Here is a 27,396-nt window from a genome sequence, read left to right as displayed (position 1 = left end):
CAAGTCTAAACTCTACCGAGCTTCTAAGAGTCCTCATTCTACCGTTCTAGTCACAAGTCTCACAGTAGTAGCCTCCTGAAAGAATTTATTGAAACTATGTATGGTAGCTCCTAACTTTTTTCTTTCTTTCCTTCTTTCTTTCCTTCCTTCTTTCTCTCTTTCCTTCTTTCTTTTAAAATATATTTTATTTATTTTTTTACAGAGAGGAAGAGAGAGTGACAGAGAGCTACAATAGAAACATCAACAAGAGAGAAACACCGATCAGCTGCCTCCTGCACACCCCCCACTGGGGATGCGCCAGCAACCAAGGTACATGCCCTTGACTGGAATCAAACCTGGGACCCTTCAGTCCACAGGCCGACCCTCTATCCACTGAGCCAAACTGGTCTCGGTGACATCTAACCTTTTTCATCATTAATGTAAAACAATAGTTTCAGAGGAAGAATGTAATTTCTATTCTTTAATAAATATTGACATTTTCATATAAAACTGCCATGTTATCCCTTTAAATCACATGTGTCAAACACAAGGCCCACGGGCCAAATCCAGCCCGCCAGGCTTTGCAATGTGGCCCGCACCGCGCTGTCATCACTGCACTCCGCTGTCAGTTTATGACATTGTCAGTTTATGACTGTTCAGTAAACCATTCGGCCCGCAATTTAGGCTGGATTTTAGATTTTGGCCCCTTCTCTGATTGAGTTCGACACCCCTACTTTAAATATATTGAAGAAAACTTGAATCCCAAAGTCATTTGATGCTCATCATTATCCATCTTAAAAATAACATGAACAGCCCTACCTGGCTTGGCTCAGTGGATAGAGTGTCAGCCTGTGGACTGAAGGGTCCTGGGTTTGATTTTGATCAATGGCACATCCCCAAATAGGAGGCATGCAGGAGGCAGCTGATCAATGATTCTCACTCATCACTGATATTTCTCTCTCTCCCTTTCCCTTCCTCTCTGAAATCAATAAAAATACATTTTTAAAAAATAGCTGGGGGGGGGGGCAATGGTAAGATATGTACACATATAATACCTTAATAAAAAATGAAAAAGAAAAAAATAGCATGAACAAGCTTTTCTTTAGCAATAAAAACATTTTACATTGTTTCTTTTTCTCCTTGTACTTGTATTTCCATTCCTCTTTCCCCTCAACAATCTGCGGGGGACTGATGCGGTGGGGTCCAGGCATGGCAGGGATCTCACTTTTCGGCGTCCCGCAAGGAAAGATAGATGAACGAACCGGTTCTAAGTGGAGGTGGCCAGGGATTGAGAAATTTTAGAAATAAAGAGAGAAGACACAGAGATAGATTTTAAGCTGGGAGCTGGGTGGGCCGCCATCTTGTCTGCTGGAGAGGCAGGAAGACGATGACGACCCCTCCCAGCGCATTTATTTTATACCCCAACACCAGGAGTAACACCAACCTATTTGCATTCTTAAGGAGGCCCTAGCATGCCTGGATTTATATATCTAGTCCTGCCCCTCTCAACACCTGGGCTTGATATGAAGACCAAGCTGATCACACTTTCCACCATCTTGGAACATGCTCTGCCGGTTGTCTCCGACTCAGCTGACAATTTAAAGGAAAATGCCCACGTGCCTTCCCAAGTGGCCCTCTACACAGTCTAATGTCAATGTAACATATTTTATGCTTGAAAGTCTTTTATTGATCTCAATATCATACATCTCTGCAACCAAAGTATGTATATAAGTTAAAGTTTTAAAAGAACTTAAGTTTTATGTAACTATAAAACTCTAGGTGAGATTTTTTTTTCCTGGTTTGAGTGGCCATCAGAAATATTAGTAGTACTCAGTTGAGCAAAACAACATAAAAATTATGATTTTTATACATATTAAACATAAACACAAAAATACACTGGAAATGTATTTATCATGGACTACTTCCCTCACCCCCTTGCTCAGGTAGTTCAGATGTTCATAGTTGAAAATTATTAGTTAGAATGAGACCGAAAGCAGCATCAATTCTAGTTCCTTTTTTTTTTTTTTTTTTTTTTTTTCATTTTAAAGCTGAGAAACCTTGTTCACTTGATAAGTAGATGGGAAGTGGGAGTTTGATTTAGCAATGGCATCTACTTCTGAGTTGTCTCCCCTCAACCCTCCCCCCCACAAAAAAATAAAACCCCATAAAGATCTATGATAAAAAATATTGTTAATGATTCTTCAGGGTTTTGAAAGCAAAGATTCTGCCTTAAAAACCAAAAGAATTTCTTGTCCAGTTTTTGCGCCACCCACTTTCTCAGCACCTACAGCCCTGCACTAGCATTTCAAATAGGAGCTTTGTTTGGTGCCCCAGGAATTCCACCCTTTGGGGTAGTCCACCACGGAAAGACAGCGGGTGGGGAATGGTGAGCCTTGCTACTGAAAGTAGGGAAGGTGGAATTGTGAGAGAGGAAAGACTTCGGGTAAACAGAACTTGGAAGTTGACAATCTGCAAGTTGATTTCTTTAAAAAAAAATGTTTTTATTTTATTTCAGAGAGGAAGGGAGAGGGAGAGAGAGATAGAAACATTAATGTGAGGGACAATCACTGATTGGCTTCCTCCTGCTTGCCTCCCACTGGGGATTGAGCCCAGGGCCCAGGCATGTGCCCTGATCAGGAATCGAAACATGACTTCCTGGTTCATAAGTTGATGCTCAACCACTGAGCCACGTCAGCCGGACAGCAAATTGATTTTCTTAAAACTCCTTGTGCCCTAGAGATACCCACACCCATAGAGGACCCTGATCCTCCCATCCAATACCACAATGCAGAGTTCCTGTGCCCATAAATGTGGCATACCACTTTCCGCGTGTATTGTTCCTGCTTTCCTGCTCTCCTTTCTTATTTATTAAACATTTTAAGGACCATCTTGAGTCTCAGCTCCTACCTAATTCTCCTTTTCTTTTCTTTTCTTTTCTTTTTTTTAATAATATATTTTATTGATTTTTTTTAGAGAGGAAGAGAGAGGGATAGAGAGTTAGAAACATCGATGAGAGAGAATCATCGATCAGCTGCCTCTTGCACACCCCCTACTGGGGATGTGCCTGCAACCAAGGTACATGCCCTTGACTGGAATCGAACCTGGGACCTTTCAGTCCGCAGCCGACGCTCTATCCACTGAGCCAAACCGGTCTCGGCTAATTCCCCTTTTCTTGAATCCCTACCACACTTAAGGGATTTAATTGATTTCAGATAGGAAGGGAGAGGAAGAGAGAGAAACATCATTGATGAGAACGATGAGAGAGAATCATTAATCGGCTGCCTCCTGCATGCCCCCTACTGGGGGTTGAGCCTGCAAGTCTGCAACTGGGCATGTGCCCTTGACTGGAATCGAACTGGGACCCTTCAGTCCACATGCTGACGCTCTATCCACTGAGCAAAACCAGCTAGGAATTTGAATCTCTCTTCCCACCCCTGAAATATGCATCATATTATACCGGCAGCTTTGTTTCATGACACTTTAGATTATTGCGAGGCTCTTTGCAACAGAATTTGGTGTACTTGCAGAAGTCATGAACTTTGATACCAGACAAGCGTGTAAGTTCCAGGAGGGCACGGGTTCTATGTTTTGTTCTGTGTCATGTAGCCAGCATCTAGCACAATATCTGGCATATAGTAAAAGCTTAATTGTTGAATAAATGAGCAGACTTGAGTTTGAATCTTACTTCATCCCTTTAATGCTGTGTGACACCCAGTCATTAACTTTAGGATAAGTTTACTCACGAATTCATTTTTAAAAACATCTGTTGCATGCTTCCAGAGAGCCAAGCACACTGTGCTAGGCACTGGGGACCTGCAGGGAAGAAGATACAGCCCTGACCTCCAGGAACTCAAGCCTCTAGTTTGGGACTGTTATGTGAAGTAAGATGGAAAGGACAGCCCATGCGCATGCCCAGAGGAATGAAGAGAAGAAAGCTGCTGGTAGATCCATAAGGCAGAGGCATGGGATATCCTCCTGGGCCAGACGCTCATGGGCCTGGCATGCCCATGGAATTTATGGGAATGTGAACTTGACTGTTCAGGCTACCACTGAGAGACTGGAAAGGGGAAGAGTCCAGAACAGATGTGCATTTTAGAAAGCCCATTCAGGCAGCCCTGGGGAGAAAAATAAACAAGAAGACCCAGTAACTGCTCTTATCCAGCTGGAAGGTGATAAGGGCCAGAGTAAGGCACTGGCCACGAAACATGGCCCCAAGAGGAGAGATAGAATTGACCAAGAAAAGCCAATCAATTGGACTTAGAGACTGATTAGATATGGGGCAAGATGGAGGAGTCAAAATGAGCATGCAGGCAGGAGATCAGAGGCCTTAGCCATAGCAGTGGCCATGGGGATAGAGGAGGCAGAGTATGAAGGAGAGAGAATCTACTGGATTTGATGATGGGTTGTGCATGAGGTGGGCAGGAAGGAAGAATCAAGTCATTCTAGATTCCTAAATCTCTGTCTTAGGATAATAAGGTCTGTGAATCGGGTAATATGAAAAGACCCTGGTGGGTAGCTCAGTTGGTTAGAGCATCGTCCCAATACACCAAGGTTGTAGGTTTGATCCCCAATCAAGGCACATACAAGAATCATCCAATGAGTGCATAAATAAGTGGAACAACAAATTAATGTTGTTTTCTCTCCCACTCTAAAATATATATATAAATAAACCAGTAAACAGATAATGAAGAGAAGCAAATTTGGAAGGCTTTGGACAAGTTACCTGACCTTTCTGAGCCTGAGTTTCTTCACATACAAAACAAGAATAATGACATCTACCTCTCAGAGTTGCCATGAGGACTAAGTAACCTGGGAAATTGCAGGACATAGTATAGATCCGTGCTCAATAAACACTTTGGGTGACACTAATAACGGTTCTTGCATATGTGCCAAGCACTTAATCCTCATAACAACCCAGTAAGGTAGGTACTATTATTATCCCTATCTTACTAACCTGGGAACCAAAGCACAGAGAGGTACAGAAACTTGGCCAAAGTCACCCAGCTAGTAGGTGGCAGAGTGTACTTTCCTAGCTCCTGTTCTATATACCGTATTCTTTCTTGGACCTATGACTAGGCTTGAGGGAGGAAGAGAGGAAATGACAGAAAGAATGGTCAGCAGACCTAATCAATAATTCACTCCAAGAACAGTTTTTATTTGGAAATGTGCCTCCACAGCTTGGTGGCGGTCTGGGGCAGATGGCCCCTGGCTTGCTTGTTTACCCTTTTCCAGCCAAGGGCATAGGATCCTTGGGGTTAAGGCACCGGATCAAGTTCTTAAGGATCAGCATCCCAGGCAGCCTTAGTGGGCTGGGGCCTGGGGCTGATGAAAAAATAAACTAGGTTCCCTCCCGGATTGTGTCATGGCTGGAGGGCCTCGGCCCTGACACCAGGTCCTCAGCTCCCTCTGTCGCAGGGGCCAGCGTCACCCACAGGCCAGCTGTGGCCAGGTCCTGGTGGGCATGAGATTGGGGGGAAAGAGGCTAGCAGAGGCTAGTTTTCTGGTTCCGGGTCCTGTTTGTCTTCCCGAGGGGTGGAAGCCGAGATGGGAGCCTCGTCCCCACCGTTGAGGGACTTCTGCCGCTCACTGGAGCTGGGGGAGGTGGTCCTGCTGCCCTGGGACCCCCAGCGGGTCAGGCGCTTCAGGGAGGAGTCGCGGCGGGCCAGGAGCGGGGGCTGGAAGCCTGTGAAGGAGCTGCTGGTGGTGGGACGCTTGTCTGGCAGGGAAAAGGCAGGCGTGAGGCGGGAGAAAGGTACTGCGAAAGGGAGAGGTTGACAGGCCTGGCCTCAGCCCTGGGGGAAGAGGACCTCTGGCCTTCAGCCCCGCAGGCTCTGTAGATCAGGAGGTACCCCTCGCCCTCCCTCTCCCTCCACCCTCCACGGAGAGCTCCAAGGTCTAGCCCGCTCTCACCTCCAGGTTCAATTGGATGCATGAGCCTGTTCATCTGGACATTCCAGTGTTTCACGTTGGTGCTCGCCTGGCGCAACTTCCGCTGGGCAGCCTGTGGGACACAGCCGGTGGGGAGCGGGTCAGAGCCCCTATCCAAGGCGGGCTGCCTTGACCTTGGCAGGTGCACAGGCCCCATAGGATGTGACCAAGGCTGCTGATCATCTCCTCAGGAAACTCACGCATATTCACAGAGTTATGCATATACACAGAGTTGGTATCCAATTTCAGGGGACTCATCAGACCCCTCCCAAAGGGTTGCAAACAGTCATAATTATAGTTTCCATTTATTAAGCGGCCCAGGCGTGTTAAGTATATTTATGATCTCATTCCACCTCCAGAGCAGATGTTAACAACAAACAAGTGCGGAGGAGGTTCAGTGACTCGCCGGGGACACACGCTGACCTGCACCACTGGCCCACCGCCTCTCAGGAAGGAGTGGGCAAGCCTCTGCTCCGATGTCCGCCCGCGGTTAGCCGAGCGGGTGGGGTCATCGAGGCACCTTTCCTTTCCAGTTACATATTTTTGTGTTTGGATTTTTTATGATGGCCACGTAAGCCAGCAAAGCAAAATAAACAATATTAATGAAAACAAAACATCAAAAGAACCTCTCTTCCATGGAGATTTGTGCTTTAAGGAGAGGATGCGAAATACAGGGATAGCAAAATAGGATCTTGGAAGAGCAGGAGGAAAAATTTTGCCCAGATTAAGAGTAATGATAAAAATAGCAGCTAGCCCTAACCGGTTTGGCTCAGTGGATAGAGCGTCGACCTGAGGACTCATGGGTTCCCGGGTTCGATTCTGGCCAAGGGCCACTATCCAAGACAGCGTGCCTTAACCTTTGCAGGTGCACAGGCCCCTTACGATGTGACCAAAGCTGCTGATCATCTCCTCAGGAAACTCATGAATATTTAATTATGTATATAACTCTGCCAATCCAGTTAGGGCTAGCTGCTATTTTTATCATTACTCTTAATCTGGGCAAAAATTTTCCTCCTGCTCTTCCAACATCCTATTTTGCTATCCCTGTATTTTGCATCCTCTCCTTAGTTGCAGGCACATCCCCAATGGGGGGTGTGCAGGAGGCAGCTGATTGATGTTTCTTTCTCACTGATGTGTCTAACTCTCCCTCTCCCTTCCTCTCTGAAAATAAGTTAATAACATGTTAATAACATTTTTAAAAATAGCAGCTAATGTTTCTTCAGCCCTTACTACATATGAAATACCACCTATTATCTCATTCAATCTCATAGCAATGCTATTCCAGGCCCCGTTCCCCAGTGAGGGACTTGAACTCAGAGAGGTCAGGCCATTCTCCAAGGTCACAGCCAGAGGAGGACGGAACCAGGGTTGGAGGAAAGGCGGGGACCTGAGGTTACCGCTCCCCTCCCTCCCTCCCTCCGTCACTCTGTCAGTCTCTGCCAGTCACCCCGTCCCTCCGCAGGCCTCACCTCCACGTCCTCATCCGCCCGCTGCCGGTTCTGCCGCACCTCCTCCAGCTGCTGCTGGGCCAGCTGCAGGGAGCGGCTCTGCTGGGCCATCTCCTGCTGCAGCTCTTGCTTCTCCTGCTGCGCCTGCTCGATGTACCGCTCCTGGTCCTCCTTCAGCCGCAGCAGCCGCTTCAGCTTCTCCTCCTCCTCCTCCAGCAGCCTGCCGGCGGCGGGCGCACTGAGTCTCCAGAGCCAAGGCACCCGGTAGGCGCCCAGGACGGCGGGAAGCAGGGGAGGGGAGGCGGAGGGGTCCCTCAGGCTTACCTGGTCTGGGCCAGGCGCACGGCCTCCTCGTCCCGCCGAGCTTTCACCTCCAGTTGCAGAGCCTCCTGGAGCCTCTGCTGCATGTCCTCCAGCTCCTCGATGCGCTGCCGCTGCCGGGCAGCCTCCTCCTCCTTCAGCTCCATCTCAGCCTGCATGGAGGCCCGGGCCTGCGGGGCGCAGAGCCAGCAATGGGCACAGGGCAGGGAGACGGCGGGCGCGCCCTTTCCCCAGAGTTCTGCTAGGCTGGCCCCACTAGTTATCTCCAGGTGAGGGTTTGGGGAGCTCCTGGTTCTGGGTCCAGTTCCTGGCTGTGTCCATGTCAGGCTCTCCTGACCTGATCCCTTTCTGAGAGACTGGCCATCCAGAGGACAATCAGCGAACTGATGCTGCAGGGGGAGAGGGGCTCAAGGCACCCCTGCCTAGCACCAGCTTACTAATTACTACTATATGTGATAACATAGTGTGTTATAATTAAGGCCAGTGCTGGGGAGGGGGTGACTATAATTAGAATACTTGTTATAACAGCTGTTTCCGCATTGGACCCTCACCATACCGCTGCAGCCACACCCCACGGATAGGTCACTGAGGGACAGAGAGGCTGGGTACCTTGCCGGAGCTCCCAGGGCTCCGAAGAGGCAGCGCTGGGAATGAATGCACGTGCCTGACTCCAGTTCTAGATCTCTTAACCCCTAACTCTAATTGCCTCTGCACGCTGAGTACACCCCCACTTCCAGCCCCCCTTCCTCCCATCCTGAATTCCCCAAATTGGTTTCATTGTAACTTCAGATCAGGTCTAGTGTAATCTATTCCAACCTGAATCCACGTTCATCCCTAATGACGTGGTCTTTAGCGGCTCCGGCCCCACCCATCCGTTGGCTCAAGCCCCACCTCACACCTTCCCTTCCCTTAAGCAGTTTCCTCCACTCCAACCCAGTCTTATGCCTCACAGGCCCCGCCCACTCCTAGCCCCGCCCCCAGCGGCCTCACCTGCTCGGCCTCGCGCAGCTGGCCCTCCAGCGCCTGCTGCAGCTCGTGGTGCTGGCTGCGGCGCCGCTCCTCCTCCTCCTGCATCAGGCGCTCCGCCTGCCGCTGCGCCTCCTGCAGCAGCTCCAGCTCCTGCAGCTTCCGCTCCTTCTCCTCTTGCAGCTGCTGCAACCGCAGCAGCTCCTCCTCCTTGGCGGCCCGGCGCCGCTCCCGCTGCTCCCTCTGCTCCCGCCGCTTCTGCTTCAGGTCCTTGTGCAGCGACGTCTTCCCCTCGGCCTGCAGCCGGATGGCCATCTGAATGGCTGCGAAGGGAGCGGGAGGAATCAGCAGGCGGCTGGCCCGCCGCTGGGCAAAGTGTCATTGCCCGCTTACACAGGTGGGCGTCTGAGGCCCGCCAGGCCCCGGCCACCCGTGAGCAGCTCACCAGCCGTCCACTCCTGGCGCTGGCGCGTGTCCGAGGCGCTCATCTCGTATGTGCGGGAGGCCGTCTTCACGCAGAACATGCAGCGCTTCCCCTCGCGGTCAGGCAGCACCTGGGAGAGGACAGGTGTCCGGGCAGGCTGGCCTCACTGAGGTGAGGGCCACACCGGCCCTGCCCCAGGGGCGCTCCAGCTCCAGCTCCAGCCCCTACCCCTCCTGGCTGACCATCTTCCCTGGCTGCCCTCCCACCGTTTGCCAGGAGCCTGTGTGCTCAGCTTGGAGTTAGTTCTGGGGCTACGTGTGTCCTCACAGCTCTTGTAGGCTTTGCTCTTTGAAGGCGGAGTGGGTTGTTTCCATCTTGGTAGCTCCCCTCAGGGCCTAGATCTAGTCCCACTCAGTGTTCATGCAGATCATGCTTGAACACTTCCAGTGACCGGGTCCTCACTATCCAGAATGTTCTCTATTCAGTCATTTCACAGATATTTTGGAGGGTCTATTGAGTGCCACTCATTGTTCAGGCATGTGGGATACTGAGGTGTGCCTCACAGACCAAATCTCTCCCTGCCTTCCCTAAGCTACACTCCAGTGGAAAAAATAGTTACCATGTTTTGAGCTTCTTACGTTGTAGGGTCTGTACTAGTGTTTTATATGCATCATTTTATTCACTCCTCCCAGACAGCCGTGTCAGCCAGGCCTCCTTATCTCACTTTACAGAGGAAGAAACCGAGGCTCTGAGAGGCCCGGAACTTGCCCAATTCACACGGCCTGTTAGTGGTGGAGTTGGGATTTCTGCCTAGATCTGTGTTCTTTCCACAGTGACACCTATTTCCTCATTTGGCAAAAATGGACAGAGCCTAGAGTGGCTAGAATAATTTTTTTTAAATGTAAAGTAACAAGTGTTGGTGAGGATGTGGAGAAACTGGAACCCTCATACACTGCTGGTAAGAATGTAAGCAGGTACAGCCACTATGGGAAACAGTTTATACCTCTAAAAGTTAAATAGAATAACCCTATGGTCCAGCAATTCTACTCCTAGGTTTGTACTCAGAGAAGTGAAAACACATCTCCCCCCAGAAATTTGTACACAGATATTCATAACAGCATTATTCACAACCAGAGGCCTGGTGCATGAAAACTCGTGCACCGAGGGGTGGGGGTGAGGGGCGGGCATCCCTCAGCCTGGCCTGTGCCCTCTTCCAGTCCAGGACCCCTCAGGGGTTGTCCGCCTGCCAGCTATCCTTAGCACAGCCATCAGCCCTGCTTGTGGCTGAGCAGCACCCCCCCTGTGGAAGCGCCCTGACCACCAGGGGGCAGCTCCTGCATTGTGTCTGCCCCCTGGTGGTCAGTGCACGTCATAGCAACCAGTCGTTCCCGGTCGTTTGGCCATTAGGGTCATTATACATATTATCCTTTAATTATATAGGATAGCAATCAGATGGCAACCCAATGGCTATCTATAATAATAAAAGGGTAATATGGTAATTAGACCGGACAGCTGAACGACCTTCTGGACATCCAGACATCCTTCCTGACAAAGCCAGGGCCCGAGGGAAGCTGGCTGGGGTCCTGGGAACCTGCCAGCGGCTGGAGCAGGGAAGCCTAGGTCCTGGGTGCCAGCGGAGGGCTGTGCTGGCAGCAAGGGTAAGGAAGGCCTACTCTTGAATGTGTTTTTGTGCATTGGGCCTCTAGTCCAAGATAATAAAAGCCTAATGTGCTATGTCTCTGGTCGTTCATTTATCTGTTCAACCAATAAAGCATAATATGCTAATGATATGCTAAGGCTGCTCAACTATGATGCGTACTGACCACCAGGGGGCAGACGCTCCAACTGATAGGTTAGCTTGCTGCTGGGGTCTGAGCAAGAAAGGCTGACCCCACCCACAATCCGCTCCCAACACCTCAATCAGGGGCAGGGTTAGACAGCCAATTGCCTGTGGCACCTCCCCTCAGCCAGACCCCACCCATGCTCAAATTCATGCACCAGGCCTCTAACCAATAAATAAATGGAGAAGCAAAATGTCGTATATCTACAATGGAGTATAATTCAGCCATGAAAAGGAATGAATTCCTGATCCATGCCACAACATGATGAACCTTGGAAACATTATGCTGAGAGAAATAAGCCAGACACACAGAAAACCAATATTGTACTATTCCACTTATATGAGGTGCCTAGAATTCATGGAGACAAAGGAGGGCTGGGTGAGGATGAGTTATTGCTTAATGGGTACAGAATTTCTATTTGGGATGATGAAAATGTTTTGGAAATAGATGATGGCGATAGCTACACAACACCATGACTCTATTTAATGGCACTGAATTATACACCTAAAATGGTTGAAATGGCAAATTTCTTATTATACATATATTTTTCTACTATTAAAAAAGACTTTCTGTGCCTGGCCGGCATGACTCAGTGGTTGAGCACTGACCTATGAACCAGGAGGTCATTGTTTGATTCCTGGTCAGGCACATGCCTGGGTTGTGAGCTCAGTTCCTAGTGTGGGATCTACAGGAGGCAGCCAATCATTGATGTTTTTATCTCTCTCCCCTCCCTTCCTCTCTGAAATCAATAAATATTTTTATCATTATTTAAAAACCAAACCAACCAACAGAAACTTTTTGCTTTAAGCCTCTATAACAAACATGTCAAACTCGTGGCCCACAGGCCTTATGTGGCCCACAATGAAAATTTGCAACTCAGTCAATATAATGGTATGCAATAAACATTTTAATAAAAACTTTGTAACTTAATTTTTACAATATCCTGTTATACATAATCTTTATATATAAAAGCCTAGCCCTGGCTGGTTTGGCTCAGTGGATACAGTGTTGGCCTGCGGACTAAAGGGTCTCAGGTTTGATCCCAGTAAAGGGCACATGCCTGGGGTTGCAGGCTCGATCCTCAGTAGGGGGCAAGCAGGAGGCAGCTGATCAATAATTCTCTCTCATCATTGATGTTTCTCTCTCTCCTTCTCCCTTACTTTCTGAAATCAATAAAAATACAGAATAAATAAATGAATAAATAAATAAATAAATAAATAAATAAATAAATGCCTAAACAACTGTTACAGCTGATCTACTGAATGGCCAGTCAACTAGTTGCTATGATACACACTGACCACCAGGCAGCAGACGTTCAACACAGGGGATGCCCCCTGGTGGTCAGTGTATTTCCACAGCCAACCATTTATGACCGGCCAACCTCCTGCGGTCTCTCTCCCTGGCTGGCCAGCCCCAACCGGCCACAATTGGGAGAGATAGCCCCTATCAGCCCTCATTGCTGATCAGGCGGAGGGACCCCACCCATGCACGAATTCATGCACTGGGCCTCTAGTTATTAATAATGAACTACAATGTTTGCTAATGACTGATTACTATAAATGTGTTGCATTCATTTTCCTTACGCGACTTATGCACAGGCACACCATTTCTCTCCACTAATACCAGCAGCTAATATTTTAGCAGCCAATTTCCACGTCATTAGTCTTGGACTGACTTGTTTGGTGTGCACAACAGGAAATATTTTGCTTTCGAAGAACAAGAAAAATTGGTTTATTTGCGTTACGCTTATTAATTTGTGTAGTTATTCAGTGTCTGGTAAGTTAATGTTCAAGAAAAAATGTTAATTTTTATTAAAATGTTCTATTATTTTATGTTAATGATGACTCATTTATTTCAGCCCTTGGTATTCAGAATGTCTCTATCGAAATAAACCCACGTTTCTATGAAAACTGAAGCTTTTGCTCTTTTGCAGCCCACAGAAACTCACACCTTCTTATTTGGCCCATGTTAGCCTTTGAGTTTGACGTGCTTGCTCTAAAATAGTAATGGACAGAGCCAAGGGAGGCGAAGGGAGAGGAAGGGGAAAGGAGAGGAGTGAGGAGACAGAACAAGGAGATGAAGAGTTGCCAAAGGGAATGGACTTGGGGTGAAGGAGAAAGACCTTTAGAGGGGATTTTGAGGTTTCGCTGGGTAGTGTGAGACATAAGCTGTCTCCTCTGAAATCTTTAGCAAAACCCACATTATTTACCAATGGCTTTGCAGGTTTTTAAAATATATATACATATATCTTTTAAATATATATTTTTATTGATTTCAGAGAGGAAGGGAGAGAGAGAAAAAAAACACCCATAAATGATGAGAGAGAATCATTGATCGGCTGCCTCCTGCACACTCCCCACTAAGGATGGAGCCCACAACCTGGGAATGTGTCCCTGATGGGAATCAAACCGGGGACCATTCAGTTTGAAGCCATCACTCTATCCACTGTGCCAAACCAGCTAAGGATAAAAAAATATATTTTTATTGATTTCAGAAAGGAAGGGAGAGGGAGAGAGAGAGAGAAATATGGATGAGAGAGACACTTTGACGGGCTGCCTCCTGCACTCGCCATACTGGGCATTGAGCCCCCAACCCAAGTATATTTGGGTTACATGCATCTAAGCAGAAATCGCCACTTGCTTTTCTCCACTCACCCTCCTCCGGAGCCTCTTGCCCTCACACCCCCCCGGAAGGCCTTGTGTGCCCTGAGGTGTGCGCCAGCCCTTCCCGGGCCCCTTACCTCCACACAGCACTGCCCGTCCAGGGGGATGGTGCCCCTTTTCTCCTTGCACTCTTCGCTCCCAAAGTAGCAGAGGCAGCTGGGCTGCAGCTGGAACCAGCGCTCTGCCCAGTTCCTCCTCAGGTGGCCGCGCTTCCACAGGTAGCCCTGCCAGACAGGGCAAGGTCAGAGGCTCACGGCCCCCTCACTCCTCCGGGCTCCTCCCGGCTGCCCGCTCGGCCTGACCTGCTTCAGGACATCCTGGATGAGCTCCTGGTAGACCTCGTGGATGGCCATGCTGAGGGTGTCCCGCCCCACGCCGCGGAGGCAGCGGCCCGAGTTGAAGAGCTCCAGGAACTGCCAGACGCTGAGCCCCCCGCTGGTCTGGGCTGCCGGGGCCTCCGGGGCCAGCAGCTCCTCCAGCTCCGCCAGGCTCACCTCCAAGCTCATGCTGCTGAGCACCTTCTTCAGCAGGTACTCCACCTGCAGGGGAGAGGCCCGCTGACTGCCCCGGCAGTGCTCTCCCCCCATCACCGGGCTCCCAGTGCCTGGGCGGAGGAGACCAGGAACAGGGGTGGGAGAGGGGGCAGAGAACTAAACCGGTGGACCAGGGGAGAGATTTGGAAGGGGCTCCTGGAGTCCCAACGCCAAGTCAGGCATCCACTCCCTTTCCCCAACCTACAGTCCCAGTCCTTCCTGCCTGAAATTAAGGGCAGGCCAGGGTTGGCACTGTGGGCTAGGAAGGGGCTAGGCGGGGGCTGGGCAGGGGCTGGGCAGGGGCTAGGCAGGGGCTGGGCAGAGGCAGCAGGTCACAGAATATATCAGAAGGGGTGCAATCCAATACCCTCACTGAACAGATGACAAAACTGGGGCCCGAAGGGGGAAGTGACTTGTTCTAAATCGCACAGCAAGTTGGTGGCAGCCAGAACCTGACTGGGATTTCCTGAATCCCATGTGAGCCCTCTTCCGAGCCCCGGCCCTGGGGACCCTCCCATCTGGGAGGGCGCGGGGCCTGGCGGTGGGGGAAAGCAGGGCAGGGACAGGAAACCTGTTGCGGAGGAACCGGAAGTGGTGGTTGGGGTGCATCCTGCTGCAGTTGGTTCCCACTGCGTGCCGATCACAGCAGAAAGCAGCCTCTGGGAGGCCCTGCCCTGACTGGCAGGGTCTACAAGGCTGCCATCCCCGGGGTCTGTAGATGGACACAGGTCCCTCTCCTGCCCCAGCAGCTTCAGAGGAAACCCCGGGCCTCAGTGGGGACTGGGGTGGGGTGCGCCAGTTCAGGGCTCAGGTGGCTCCCCTCAGTGTTCTCACAAACAGAAGCAAGGAGACAAATCTGAGGGCAGTCAGACCTGTGAGTGCTTCTTGTAAATACGAGGGCCCCTCCCTGTTTGCCCTCATCTAAAGATGTAAGTTCACCCCGACATCCTCACAGCCAGGAGGGCTTAATGGGCCGGAGAAGGCGGAGCGGATGGAGAGGGTGGAGGGCAGAGGGTGGCAGGCTGACTAGAGGAGGGGGCCGTGCCCTGGCCTCTCTGGTGAGATGAGGAGGGAGGGTGGATTCCTGGCCTCTACTCCCAGGAGCCGCCCTGGTCCTGCGCTGCGTCTGCCCTGCTCTCCCTGTGCTGTGGCCTGTGGCCGGAGGGAGAATCTGGGGCCAGGTCAGACTCAGTTGTCCGCCTGGAGTAACTGAGAGAGGTCCTAGAAAGCTCTCCTTCATCTCGTAGTGCACCCTCTCCAAGGCCATGTGCCTCAAATCCTGCCATCTGATCTTCAATGTTTTTGTTTATAAGTGCCCAGTAATGTGCCCGGCATTCACACCTCTGGGTACATAGAATTGCAGGTCATTTTCCTGCTGTGAGGCCAGCAGGGCCTGAGGAGGCGTGGTTTTGCTTCTCCTGGGAGAAGGCACAGGTGTTCTGACAGGGGCAGTGGGGTGCCTGCAGTAGCTGGGTGGAGAACACAGAGAGGAAAGGGGATGTGGAAATGTACAAAGGCTATTGGGCTTCCTTCATGGTTTGGCCTCAACTGGGGCAGCCCCTGGGGCTGCCATCACCCTCACCTCATCGGGAACCATGATCAGGGGGTACTTGTCCTCAGACAGGAAGTTGAAGAGGCACCAGAGGCGGAAGGCATCCTGATTGGAGAGCATGCTGTTCCCGTTGCTGTCCGCCCGGTAGTTCTTCTTGGCCGTCAGGGTCCAGCACAGCTCATCAAAGTGCTCCTTAACGAAAGCCCCCTCCTCCACCTGCCGCCAGGCCGCAGGTCAGCCAGGAGGCTGCCCTGGCCGGCTCTCCCCCACTCCCGGCTCCAGCTGGCTTCTCAGATCATCTACTCTCCTGCTCCCCACCCAGCCAAGTCCCCTCTAACTGAGGTATCCCTGAGCTGACTAGCAGCAGGTAACTAGCTGGTTCAACCACCCTGCCCTTCTCCCCCCACCCCCCACCCACATATCCACCCCAGTTCCCTTAGCCGGAGGAGAGAGAAGGAGGGCCCGGGGGATGGACAGTCAAGGAGAAGCTGAGAAGACAGTGACAGCTGGAAGGAGCAGGGGGGACGGCAGAGCGGGAGCCGGGGAGCTCTTTGTACAGGTTGCAGCCAGAAGCGGGAGGTGGGCCTCGGCAGGGATGGGGTGGGAAGCTATGGGAAGGGTGGAGGCTAGGAGAGAACGGAGGGAGACCGAAGGTGAGCTAAGGGGGGCGTGGAGGGGTGAGCGGCTGGGAATGGAGGGTGAAAATGGGAGACGTACAGAGGGGACAGAGTGGGAGTTTATAGGGGAGGACATGTATTGGATTGCTGTCTGGGAGGTGGACCCACCTTGTCCAGGATGTACTTGTTGAGGTAGGGCATGTACCCCTGGCTGGACACCGGCCCATCGTCATCATCTCGGAAGTGCTCCTCCAGAGCCACAGGGTCGTGGGGGATGTGCAGGACCGTGTACAGGTTATGGGACAGCACCTGAGACAGAGGGGCAGTTAGCCTTCCTGCACCCCAACCAAGCTGGGCCGACAGACAGCTCCCACCCCTGTCTCCCTCCGCATGCTGGGTTAAGTCCTCTGCACTCATTATGCAATCCCATCATTACTGAAACACACACACATATAATGGAATATTATTCAGCCATAAAAAAGAAGGATTTTGCCATTTGCCACCACATGGATGCTAAGTGAAATAAGTCAGAGAAAAACAAATATGTCTAATCTCAATTATATGTAGAATCTAAAACAAAACAAAACAAAAGCCCTCATCGATTCCTAGATTGGTGGTTGCCAGTGGCAGGTGGAGCGGGTGGAGAAAATGGGTGAAGGGGGTCAAAGTTACGAACTCCCAGCTATAAAACAAGTCCAGGTGATGACGGCAGTTAACACACTGTATTGCGTATTTGCAAGCCGCTAAGGGTCCATTTCCCCAGCAGGACGGAGGCTGGAGTTGAGGAAAAGATCTACATGTCTCCAGTGCTCAGAGGAGACCAGATGCGTGGCCTTTGGCCATGCACCTAGGATTACGCACTGTTGGAGCCATCAGTGTCCCGGGGGTTACAGCTTTCTGTAAGTTTGCTGGGGGGGGAGGGGGGGGGCGAGGGGAGGGGAGACCAAGAAAGAAGGCACGTGCGGATTCCTACGGGAACTGTAATCCCAGGGAAGATTTTGAGGAGACAAAGAAGGCTGGCATCTTTCAGAGTGCGAAGGGATCTTGGAATGCAAAGAATTTCTTTGGGATGGATTCCATGGAAGCTTGTCCCTGAGCTGTGTTCCTGAACTATGAGACAGGGCTATTTGAGCTGAAGAATTGTTCTCTTGATAAATAAACAATAAAGAAATAAAAAAGAGCCCGGCTGGCACGGCTCAGTGGTTGCGCATCCACTATGAACCAGGAGGTCACGGTTCGATTCCCGGTCAGGGCATATGCCTGGGTTGTGAGCTCGATCCCCATGTGTGTGCTTGTGGGAGGCAGCTGATCAATGATTCTCTCTCATCATTGATGTTTCTTTCTCTCCCTCCTCATTTCCTCTCTGGAATAAATAAAAATATATTTAACAACAGCAAAAAACCCCCACAAGAACATAAAAGTAAAATAAAACAAAAAGTCGCTAAGAGAGTAAATATTTAAAGTTTTCATCACAAGATAAAACCTTTTTTGTAACTAAACCTGGTGACAAATTTTCACTAGACTTATTGTGGTGATCACTTCCCAGTGCAGTTGCCTTTTGAGCCACGTGGGGTTAGGAACGAGACCAATACCTCTACCCCCACCCCCACAAAGTCAAAAATCCAAGTATAACTTGATTCCTCAGAAGCTTAACTACAGCCCTGGCCCAGGGTTGGAGTGCCGTTCTGTACACTGGAGGGTTTCGGGTTCGATTCTCAGTACAGGTTGTGGGTTTGAACCCCAGTTGGGGTACCTTTGGGAGGCAACAGATGGATGTTTCTCTCTCACAACAGTGTTTCTCTTTCCCTTCCTCTCTCTGAAATCAATTAAAAAAACAACAACATTAAAAAGCTTTTTAAAAAACGTAACTACAGTTGTCCCTGGGTCTCTGGGGGGATTGGTTCCGTGACCCCGCGGACACCCAGTCCCCGGGTGCTGAAGTCCTTACTTCACCTGGAGGACAAGGCCTAGAGGGCTGGAGGCCATGACGTAGGGGTGTCGAACTCAATCAGAGAAGGGGCCAAAATCTAAAATCCAGCCTAAATCGCGGGCCAAATGGTTTACTGAACAGTCATAAACTGACAATGTCATAAACTGACAGCGGAGTGCAGTGATGACAGCGCGGTGCGGGCCACATTGCAAGGCCTGGCGGGCTGGATTTGGCCCGCGGGCCTTGTGTTTGACACATGTGCGCATGACGGTATGGAGGGGAAGCAGGGATTGGTTAACAAACCCATCATATTAGAAGGGAGAGGTTGAAGTTTGAGCAAGGAAATCGGAGTGTGGGGAGATACCTCGAGGTAATTCTGCTATAGTACTTATCACACAGCATAAACGATTAGTCACTATGCACACCTACTGTGTGCCAGCCACTGCATGAGGTGCTCTCTCCTGCACACCACAGGCCGTCAGTAAAAGTTATATCTCACAGCTGACTCCACCATCTGGTAACCTTGGAATCAGCTCTTCTGAGGCAGAGCTGGCAACATCTACACAGGGCATGCGTGCCCAGTCTTCGTTTCTCTATTCTCTTCTGTGCGAGGAGGGGAGAAAGGACTGAGACTTCTCTCCAATGTTCTCGGGCCTCCAGTTCAACTCGGCAAAGTGGGATGTTGGGGGGCGGGGAGGCTCAGCTGAGTGGTCCCCTCCCAATCCTCTTTCCCACACTCTTCAAATGATCTCACATGCCATCTTTGGGTTCGCCGTCTCTTCTTCTACAGGCCAGCAGGAGTTTCTTCCTCATGAACTCTTCCCCCCTCCCTATTTTGATAATAAAGACTTGATTTCCATTTGAAGAAGTACCTCTCCCCATTCTCAGTATCTGTTGCACCTCTACCCCACCTGTCTGCAAAGGTGGGCACATCAAGGTCACTATGATTGCTTCAAAGAAGGGCACATGACCAAACTGGGCCAATGAGAATCTGCCCTAGGATTTTTGCTTCCTCTAGTGAAAAACAGGTATACTCTTTCCATGGAGTTGTTAAGTTAGGTGCAGCTGACATCTTTGTCCCTTATTCTTACGCAGGGATGTGCCTGCGTAAGAATAAGGCCATCAGTGAAGAAAGCAGAATCAAGAGCTAAAGAGAGTCATCATTTCAGAATGTGATCCGGCCATGCCTGAGTCAGTGCTATGCTTAGAGTTCTGGTTAGGTGAGCCAGTGAAAAACATCTTCCTTTAGTTATCCTGAGTTGGGTTTCTATAATTTCATCCAGAAAAAACATGACTAATACATCTGTGATCACAGGACATCAATCCCCAGTCCAAGAAGTGCCGCTGGCTCAATGCCACTGACAGCCCAGGGTGACTAACAAGAGAGAAATATCCGCTTCTGGAGAGACACGCATTACTCTAAGCGTTTGTACATAGTCCACCTGCTGCCTCTGTCTCTTCCTTCAAGTCTCTTCAAGCACCTCTTTAAGAGGCTCCCTGCACAGCCCAGCCGAAGCACTGCACTCCAGCGGTGGCAGGGGTGGGGGCGGGGCCTTGGCAAACTCCTTCCTCTCTGAGCCTAAGCTTTGGTGTCGGTAAAGCAGGGTCATGGCTTGCCATGGGCTGTGAGGATGGAGTGCCAGACTTAGGTCTGCAGAGAGCAAGTGGCAGTTCCGTTCCTGCATCGAAAGTGCAGTTTTTATTGTTGTTAATCCTCACCAGAGGATCTTCTTTCCATTGTTTTTTATTATTATTTATTTATTTAAATTTATCTTTATTGTTGAAAGTATTACGGATGTCCCCTTTGTTTGTTTGTTTGTTTTTCCCATTGACCCCTCTACCACAAACTGCCCCGCCCCTGTATTGTCTGTGTCCATGATCTTTAGAGAGTGGAAGGGAGGAATGGAGGGAAAGAGAGAGAGAGAAACATCTATGTGAGACATACCGATTGGTTGCCTCCCACAGGTGCCATGAATGATTGGAACTGCACAGGCTGACACGCTAACCACTTAACAATACCAGCCAGAGCGAAAGTGAGCTTTTTTACTGGACAAATTGACATAGAGGCAAAGACTGGTCATATCAAGTCCTGAGGAGGTTGTGAAGAAAAGGAGACTTGCATGCCCTCCTGGTAAGGTGTGAATGGATAGTCTGTCTGGGGCAAGAATCTCTCAAACTTAACAATCAGCACCAGCCCAGCATTTCTAATCATCCAGCATACACATGCTCTGGGGAACACAGCTCCATGCGGGAGAATGCCCACTGAGGCCTGTTTACAATGTGACGTGGAGACAGCCTGAGGCTCCTCAGGAGGGAAGGCACAGCAGGTTGTAGACCTGTGTGTGCTCATGGGCAAGTGACTTAACTTCTCCGAGGCCTTCGTCTTCTCTGGGAGGGCCACGGGAGCCTGCTCCACAGGATTTTTCTTTTTCTTTCTCTTTTTTCTTTTCTTTTCTTTTTCTTTTTTAAAAAAATATATTTTATTGATTTTTCACAGAGAGGAAGAGAGAGGGATAGAGAGTTAGAAACATCAATGAGAGAGAATCATCGATCAGCTGCCTCTTGCACACCCCCTACTGGGGACGTGCCTGCAACCAAGGTACATGCCCTTGACTGGAATCGAACCCGGGACCTTTCAGTCCGCAGGCTGATGCTCTATCCACTGAGCCAAACCGGTTTCGGCTCCACAGGATTTTTCTAACAAAGCGCTTGTTAGCACCGTGCCAGTGCCTATTCCTGCACTGGAATCGCTCTTAATTCTCCCCCCTTCTCCCCCGGTGGGGCTGAGGGACTGGGCAACACCATCTAGTGGCTGCAGATGCCACCATCTTTGAAGGCATGGCAGTCAATTAGCATATTCCCTCCTTATTGGCTGTTGGTGCTGTCACAAAAAACATCTTTTGTGAGGTGTGAGGGTGTGATGGTCAATTAGCATATTCCCTCTTTATTAGATAGAATACTAATAAAAATAGCTCAAAACTTTTGTTAAACAATGCACTATGCACATCTGTTGAATGGACTTAAATGCTTCCTGGGGAGAAGCAGAAAAACACAAAAGTCGGACAGACACGGACTGAATCTCTCTGGGCAAGTTCACCTCCCTGGGCCTACTTTCATCTCTGAAAAGGGCGCTCCAGGAACTAATGCACAACCCCTCCCCCCCGGGGGGAGAGCCCGCCACAGCAGCACACGGTTATGTAAGCCACTTTCCTCCGCGGTCTGTTCGCCCGCACTGTCCTCCTCTGAGACCTGCCTTTCTCAGCTGCACCTTGGCCAGTGGATCTGAGGGGCCCAGGGCAGACAGAGGCCCTGATCCCCATGAGCCGTCAGGCGTCAGGACAAGGAGGAATTAAAGGCTCCAGACACTCAGGGCTCAGGCTGTCAGAGAGCTTAGCAGACCTAGGCTGTCAGACTTCCGGTTTGTGCGGGCGGGGAGCAGGTGTGGCCAGAGGGCCATGCTGGGAGGGAAATGGCTGGGATGGGGCCAGCAGGAGCAGTCAGTCCTCAGCCCCGAGGCAGGAACCTCACTCTGCTCCTTTGGCAGAATAGCATGTCAAGGCCTGCTCTCTCTCTCTTTTTTTTTATCCATGTACCTAAGCCATTTTTTAAAAATTGGGTAAGGTATTACTTTTGTGTCCATATCCTCCATTGTCTCTCCGCCCCCCCCCCCCACTTCTATACATGCCCTCACCCTCTGCTGTCTCTGTCCATTGGTTAGGCTTACATGCATGCAGACAAGCCTTTTGGTTGATCTCTCCCCCTTACCCCCACCCTCTCCTGCCTTCACTCTGAGGTTTGAGCATTTGTATGGAGTTTCCTCAAAAAAACTAAAAATGGATCTCACATTTGACCCAGTAATTCCACTTCTAGGAATATATCCCAAGGAACCAAAAACACCAGTCAGAAAGGATATATGCACCCCTATGTTCATAGCAGCACAATTCACCATGGCTAAGATTGGGAAACAGCCTAAGTGCCCATCAGCAGATGAGTGGGTTAGAAAGCGGTGGAATACTACGCTGGTACACAATGGAATACTATGCTGCTGTAAAAAAGAAGGAACTCCTACCATTTGCAGCAGCATGGATGGGGCTGGAGAGCATTATGCTAAGTGAGTCAGTCAGAGAAAGATAAATATCACATGATCTCACCCATTTGCGAACTATAATAAACACATCACCTGATGAACAAAAACAGATTCAGAGACAAGGCCTGCTCCTGATCTCTACGCGATGCTGGCTCTGGCTGAGCATCAGAGTCATCTGGGGAGCTGGTGAAACTGAAATATGCTGGGCCTGCCCAGACCGACTGACTCCTAGCTTCCTGGGGTGGGGTCCAGGTGTCTGCAGCTCACAGGCTGCCTTCGGCCTCTCTCAGAGAGAACTCCCACAGTCCCCTCACCCCCGTAGCCCTGACCTCTGGGTTGGCAGCCATTGGCCTTGGACAGGCTTCATTTATTCAGTTTCCTATGGTCTGAGGCATGTGAGGGAGTGATTATCCTGTGGGGGGTTTGGAGTTCCCTTAAAGCTCAGTGCAGGGATGGGGCTGCTGCCATGCCCACGGTTCTGTAGTTTCCGGCCTTCAGGAGTAGATGCAGATACAGGGGCTTTGAGGACCCATACAAGCACCGAGCAATGACTGCAGGAAGACTGAGCGGCCACTCTCGCCTCCTCCTCCTCCATAGCCTATAGTCTTTACAGGGATCTAGGTGCTAAGCGATTATTTTAAAATATGCAGATCGTTTTAAGAGTAACTGAATGTGGTTTTCTCAGTCAGCAGGTACTAAAGGTTAGCTGCTATCATGAGGGAGGAGCACTGGACCTTTAAAAGGTGAGAGCTGGGAGCCTGTGAGGGCAGGAGGGGGGAAGGGGTGGGTGTGGCCATTAGAGGGAAGAGAGGCTCCCTCCGAAGAGGGAGGGAGAGCCTGCCTCAAGGCTCCATGTCATCCACTTGATGCACTTGGTTAACATTTGTTTTCGTAGGTTGCTAGCTGGATAGCTTAGTGATCCCCAGTTCAACCCGAGGACTGCATAGATGAGAAACTGGAGGTCCAGAGATGGCGGTGATTTGCAAGGACACCCAGCTGGGGAGGAATACAGATATAAACCTACGTGACTTTGCATCAAGTGGTTTATCAACTGATCTCGCCCCCAGCCTTCTCTTCTGCCCCTCCTCCCGCTCCCAGCACGAGGAGACCAGCAGCTGCTAGGGGTCAAGGCAAAACTGATGACCTCAGCCAGCAGACTCCTGGAGTTGTTCTTACCTTCTCCTCCACCGAGAAGGCACTGTCTCTCCCCAGAGGAGGCAAGCAACGCTCCCTGGGCTCTGGGACTACCCTGAGTGCTGACTGGAGGCCCGAGCACCTCCCCAGCCAAGTAGGAAAGGCCCAGTCCGCCTCCCGCCTTCCCTGGCTCCTGTGAGCCAAGGGGAAGAGGTAGGCCGGCTCCCTCCTAAGACCCCCATCCAGCCAGAGACATGATGTTCCACCCACACCCCCAGCCCTAGGCCCTCACTGTGGGCCTGGCAGTCCGGTCACATTCTCAATGGGTCCCCCATTAGGCCTAAAACCAAAGCTGCTCCCCTAGGGAAAAGGGTGTGGCCATCAGGAAGTCCAGCTTTCCCAAGGGACCCTCCCTTGTCAGGGCTACTTGTTCCTAAAGTTCTTTAGGGAAGGGGGCTCTGAGAACCCTCCAAACACTCAGTCCTCAACTCCTGAGAAATTCTGTGCTCAGCCCCAATCCAGGAATGTCATTCCTATTGCCATATATATATATATATATATATATATATATATATATATATATATATATATATATATATATATATTTTAATTGACTTAAGAGAGGAAGGAAGAGGGTTAGAAAGATAGAAACATCAATGATGAGAGAGAATCACTGATAGATTGCCTTCTGCATGCCTCACACTGGGGATAGAACCCACAACCAGGCATATGCTGGGAATTGAACCGTGACCTCCTGGTATAAAGGTCAACGCCCAACCACCAAGCCACGCAGGCCAGGCCCTATTGCTCTATTTTCCGCATTCTCAAACAATTGGGCCAAGAGCACTGTACTTCCTAAAAGAATTCAGAGAGGAAAAAGCATCTGATCTCGCCCCCAGCCTTCTCTTCTCCAGAGAAAACGCTCCTGACCCCTTGGGCTACTGCTCAGAGGACCTGCCGTTCTTCCTCCTCCCTCTGGCCTCCTCATGGCTTTGCTGAGAAGTGGTGACTTCATGGATACATGTCTGGCTGGTTGTTTTCCCGCTTGGTTCCACCAAGGCCTCCCAGCCCGGGGCAGTTTTAGTGAGGAGATGCTACGCCCAACCTTATCCTTCTCCCCCAGTGTTTTTTCAGGGGAGAGGGTGGGTACCTCTCTCTCGTCTGCTTCTTCCCCTGCCTTCTGACCACTTCTCTATTGCTCTCTTGCCTTTCCGGCATCCCCACCCCCAGCACTATCACTACTTCCTCCCCTTCCAGGGTCCACCTCAGATGACATGGGCTCTAGATTCATGCCCCATTCACCAACTGCGGGAGGCTCTCACAGCCGGCTCAGAAGCCCGGAGTGAGCCAGCTTTCTGTCCGTGGAGGGAGAAGTCCACCACTGGCCTCGTGTGACCAACGAGGCTGCTGTGGGCTGTCTGAGTTGTGGAGACAGCAAACAGGTCAAGTACGCGAGCTCCCCATAGAATCGTCCCCGCAAATACTCAGCCTGCGGGCCGGGGAGCGGCCCCTGGCCCGGTTAGAGGATAAGACAGAGGCTCAAGAAGAGGTGGGTTTTGGATGATCTGCACGTCTTCTGTCTAAACGGAACACCCCACCGGATGACGTGAGCGGCAATAAATGAACTGAAGTGGACTGTAGGGAAGGACCTGCCAGTAGCACTGTTTTCCCAGGCGATCCAAGGCGGTAGTGGGCTCTCCTTCCCGGGAGAGTCAAGAATCATTTACTGGGTGCTCACAGGTGGCTGAGGGATAGGTTACAGAACAGGACCAGCTTGGGACAGCCAGGGACATTGCCTCCAAGATCAGCAGGGTAGGCAGTTGGAATGAGGATGGGGATAACCCCTACTCGGTTCCATTCATCTCTGGGTTCTAGGCACCTCCTACCTTGGTCATCAAGAATGGAGATTTCCTTGAGACTGCACCCCTATTTGGGGGTGCTCAGAGGAGATACCAGGAATCTAGGACCTTAGCCTAATGCCAGGTATATGGTTGGTGATCAATAAATATTTGCCGAGTGAATGAATGAGCCCCTAAGGCAGGTCCAGAGAGCTGAGGCCTTCCCTGCTCCCAACTCCCACTGTTCCCTGGTTCTAATAGTTTAGAGCAGCAATTTTCAACCCTTTGCATTTCGTGGCACACATGAAGCAATTACTAAAATTCTGTGGCACACCAAAAAATAGATTTTCTGCCGATCTGATAAAAAAAAAAAGTATATATTTTTTAAATCCTCACTCAAGGAGTGAGGATATTTTTTCCCATTGATTTTTAGAGAGAGTGAAAGGGAGACTGCCCCCTGCTTGCACCCCAACTGAGATTGAACCTGCAACCAAGGTACCTGCCTTTGCTAGGAACTGAACCCAAGACTCACCGGTCCATGGGCCAACACTCTCATCACGGAGCTAACTGGCCAGGGCAGTTATAATTTTGATTCATTCATCCTGGGCGGCTACTGTTGTGCTGGCTGTTATTTTTTTATTTGGAAATTTAAAAGCAAGGAAGTCGGTGCCCCTGACTGAATAGGCACTGCCTAGGGCCTTGCTTCTTGCCCACTCACTAGCGGGGGAGGCAGCATTCCCACCGGACTGGAGGAAGGAAGGAGAAACGCTTGGGCCGACCAGGCACTGCCTAGGGCCAGTGAACCTTAGGGCTCTCCCTGGGCTCAGATTCCACCCCCTTCCTACCTGAGGTCTCAAAGCTTAAGGCAACAGTTCTCTAATCCGGTGTGGGCAGGGGGAGGGGAATCTGGGCACCAGCATAATGCCCTCCCCAGCTCCGTCCCACCGTCCCACCGTCCCACCGGGAGGCAGGCTTCCAGGAGCTGTTCTGCCAAAGAGACCGCGCGGCCGGTGTGGACTGGGAAAGGCTCTGTAAGCCTCTCGGCTGCGGAAGTGACTGACAAGCACCAGCTAACTGTCTCTCTTCAAAGGCAGGAGGAAGCAGCAGGAAGGAGCCGGGTACGTGCCCAAGCTTGACGCTAGGGCGATGTGTGCTCATCGCACGGAGTCTCGGACGCCGCCTGGCCCGTGGCCCTCAGAAACCATGATGCCGCCTCCACATCCGACATTGGAGGGGCAGGTCCTGGGCGACGGCTCTGCCCCTCCCCTGCTCCCTGGACAGTGGGCAGCAGCCACCCAGTACTGGCCCCCTCCATGCCCGGGCCTCTTGATGGCTGGGTGCCCAGGAGTTCGGTGTTCACGCCTGGCTCGGCGGCGGGCCTGGGTGCCTGCCAGCCTCCCGGGGCCCCGCGTGCCTCACCTTGAGCTGGGACTTGGAGACCTTGCCGCTCTTCTCCACGTCCAGCGCGGTGAACGCGTACCAGATGGACTTCAGCAGCTCCTTTCGCAGGGCCATGGCTGAGGCGCCCGCCCACGGTGGCTCTGACATCGAGATCCGGTTTCAGGAAATGCAAACGGTTGCAGAGACCACAGAGGGGCTGGCGCGGAGCGCGAGCTCCACCTGCCTGCTCGCGGGCTGCCTGTGCTGACTGGCGGGGCCCGCCTGTCGCTCCTGCAGGGCTCTGTGGCTCCCCTCGCCAAGGCAGCGAGGCCCAGGCCCCGAGGCTGGGCCCCAGGTGTGCTCTGCTGGCCCCTGGGCTGCCAGAGGCAGTGTGCTGTGGGCAGACGCAGGCCCAGCCTGACTTTGGAGGCACATAGGGGTGAGGGGGGTCTCGTCTCATTCCACACTTACCGGATCCTACATAAATTACTTAACCTCCTCGAGCAGCTTCCCCAGTTGGTAAAGCAGGAAAAACACTCAGGCCCCAAGCTGTAAGGCCTGAGCGGCTGGAAGCAGAGTAGGCGCTGGACAAAGCATTCCTTTAGTGCCATCTACAGCCTGGGGCGTGGGGGCCCCTCCCAGGCAGGAGGAGACAAAGGCAGCGGCACAGCCTGGGCTGGGCCAGGGCTTCTCCAGGGCAGGCGGATCTGGCACATGACCTGCTGCCGCCCGTCCTCCGGCCTTCCGCCCTGAAG

At 51.1% G+C, this 27,396-nt stretch overlaps 1 protein-coding gene across 1 annotated transcript; it reads right to left on the bottom strand.

Annotated features, from left to right (window-relative positions):
* Nucleotides 1–5,115: 5,115 nt before the first annotated feature.
* DEF6 (DEF6 guanine nucleotide exchange factor) lies at nucleotides 5,116–26,791 on the bottom strand. The gene is made up of 11 exons (XM_084889522.1): nucleotides 26,681–26,791; nucleotides 16,441–16,581; nucleotides 15,686–15,871; nucleotides 13,873–14,109; nucleotides 13,648–13,794; nucleotides 9,088–9,196; nucleotides 8,667–8,965; nucleotides 7,680–7,846; nucleotides 7,377–7,575; nucleotides 5,890–5,980; nucleotides 5,116–5,695 (listed from the first exon to the last, which is right to left on the bottom strand). The coding sequence occupies exons 1-11, from the start codon at nucleotides 26,774–26,776 to the stop codon at nucleotides 5,472–5,474; spliced, it is 1,896 nt and encodes a 631-aa protein (XP_084745648.1). The 5' UTR covers nucleotides 26,777–26,791; the 3' UTR covers nucleotides 5,116–5,471.
* Between the last annotated feature and the right edge of the window lie 605 nt (nucleotides 26,792–27,396).

Source organism: Pipistrellus hanaki (genome assembly GCF_964339955.1).
Source record: "Pipistrellus hanaki genome assembly, chromosome: 7".
Classification (NCBI taxonomy): Eukaryota; Metazoa; Chordata; class Mammalia; order Chiroptera; family Vespertilionidae; genus Pipistrellus; species Pipistrellus hanaki.
Note: the sequence above shows the minus strand (reverse complement) of the source record. Positions and strands in the feature narration are given on the sequence as shown.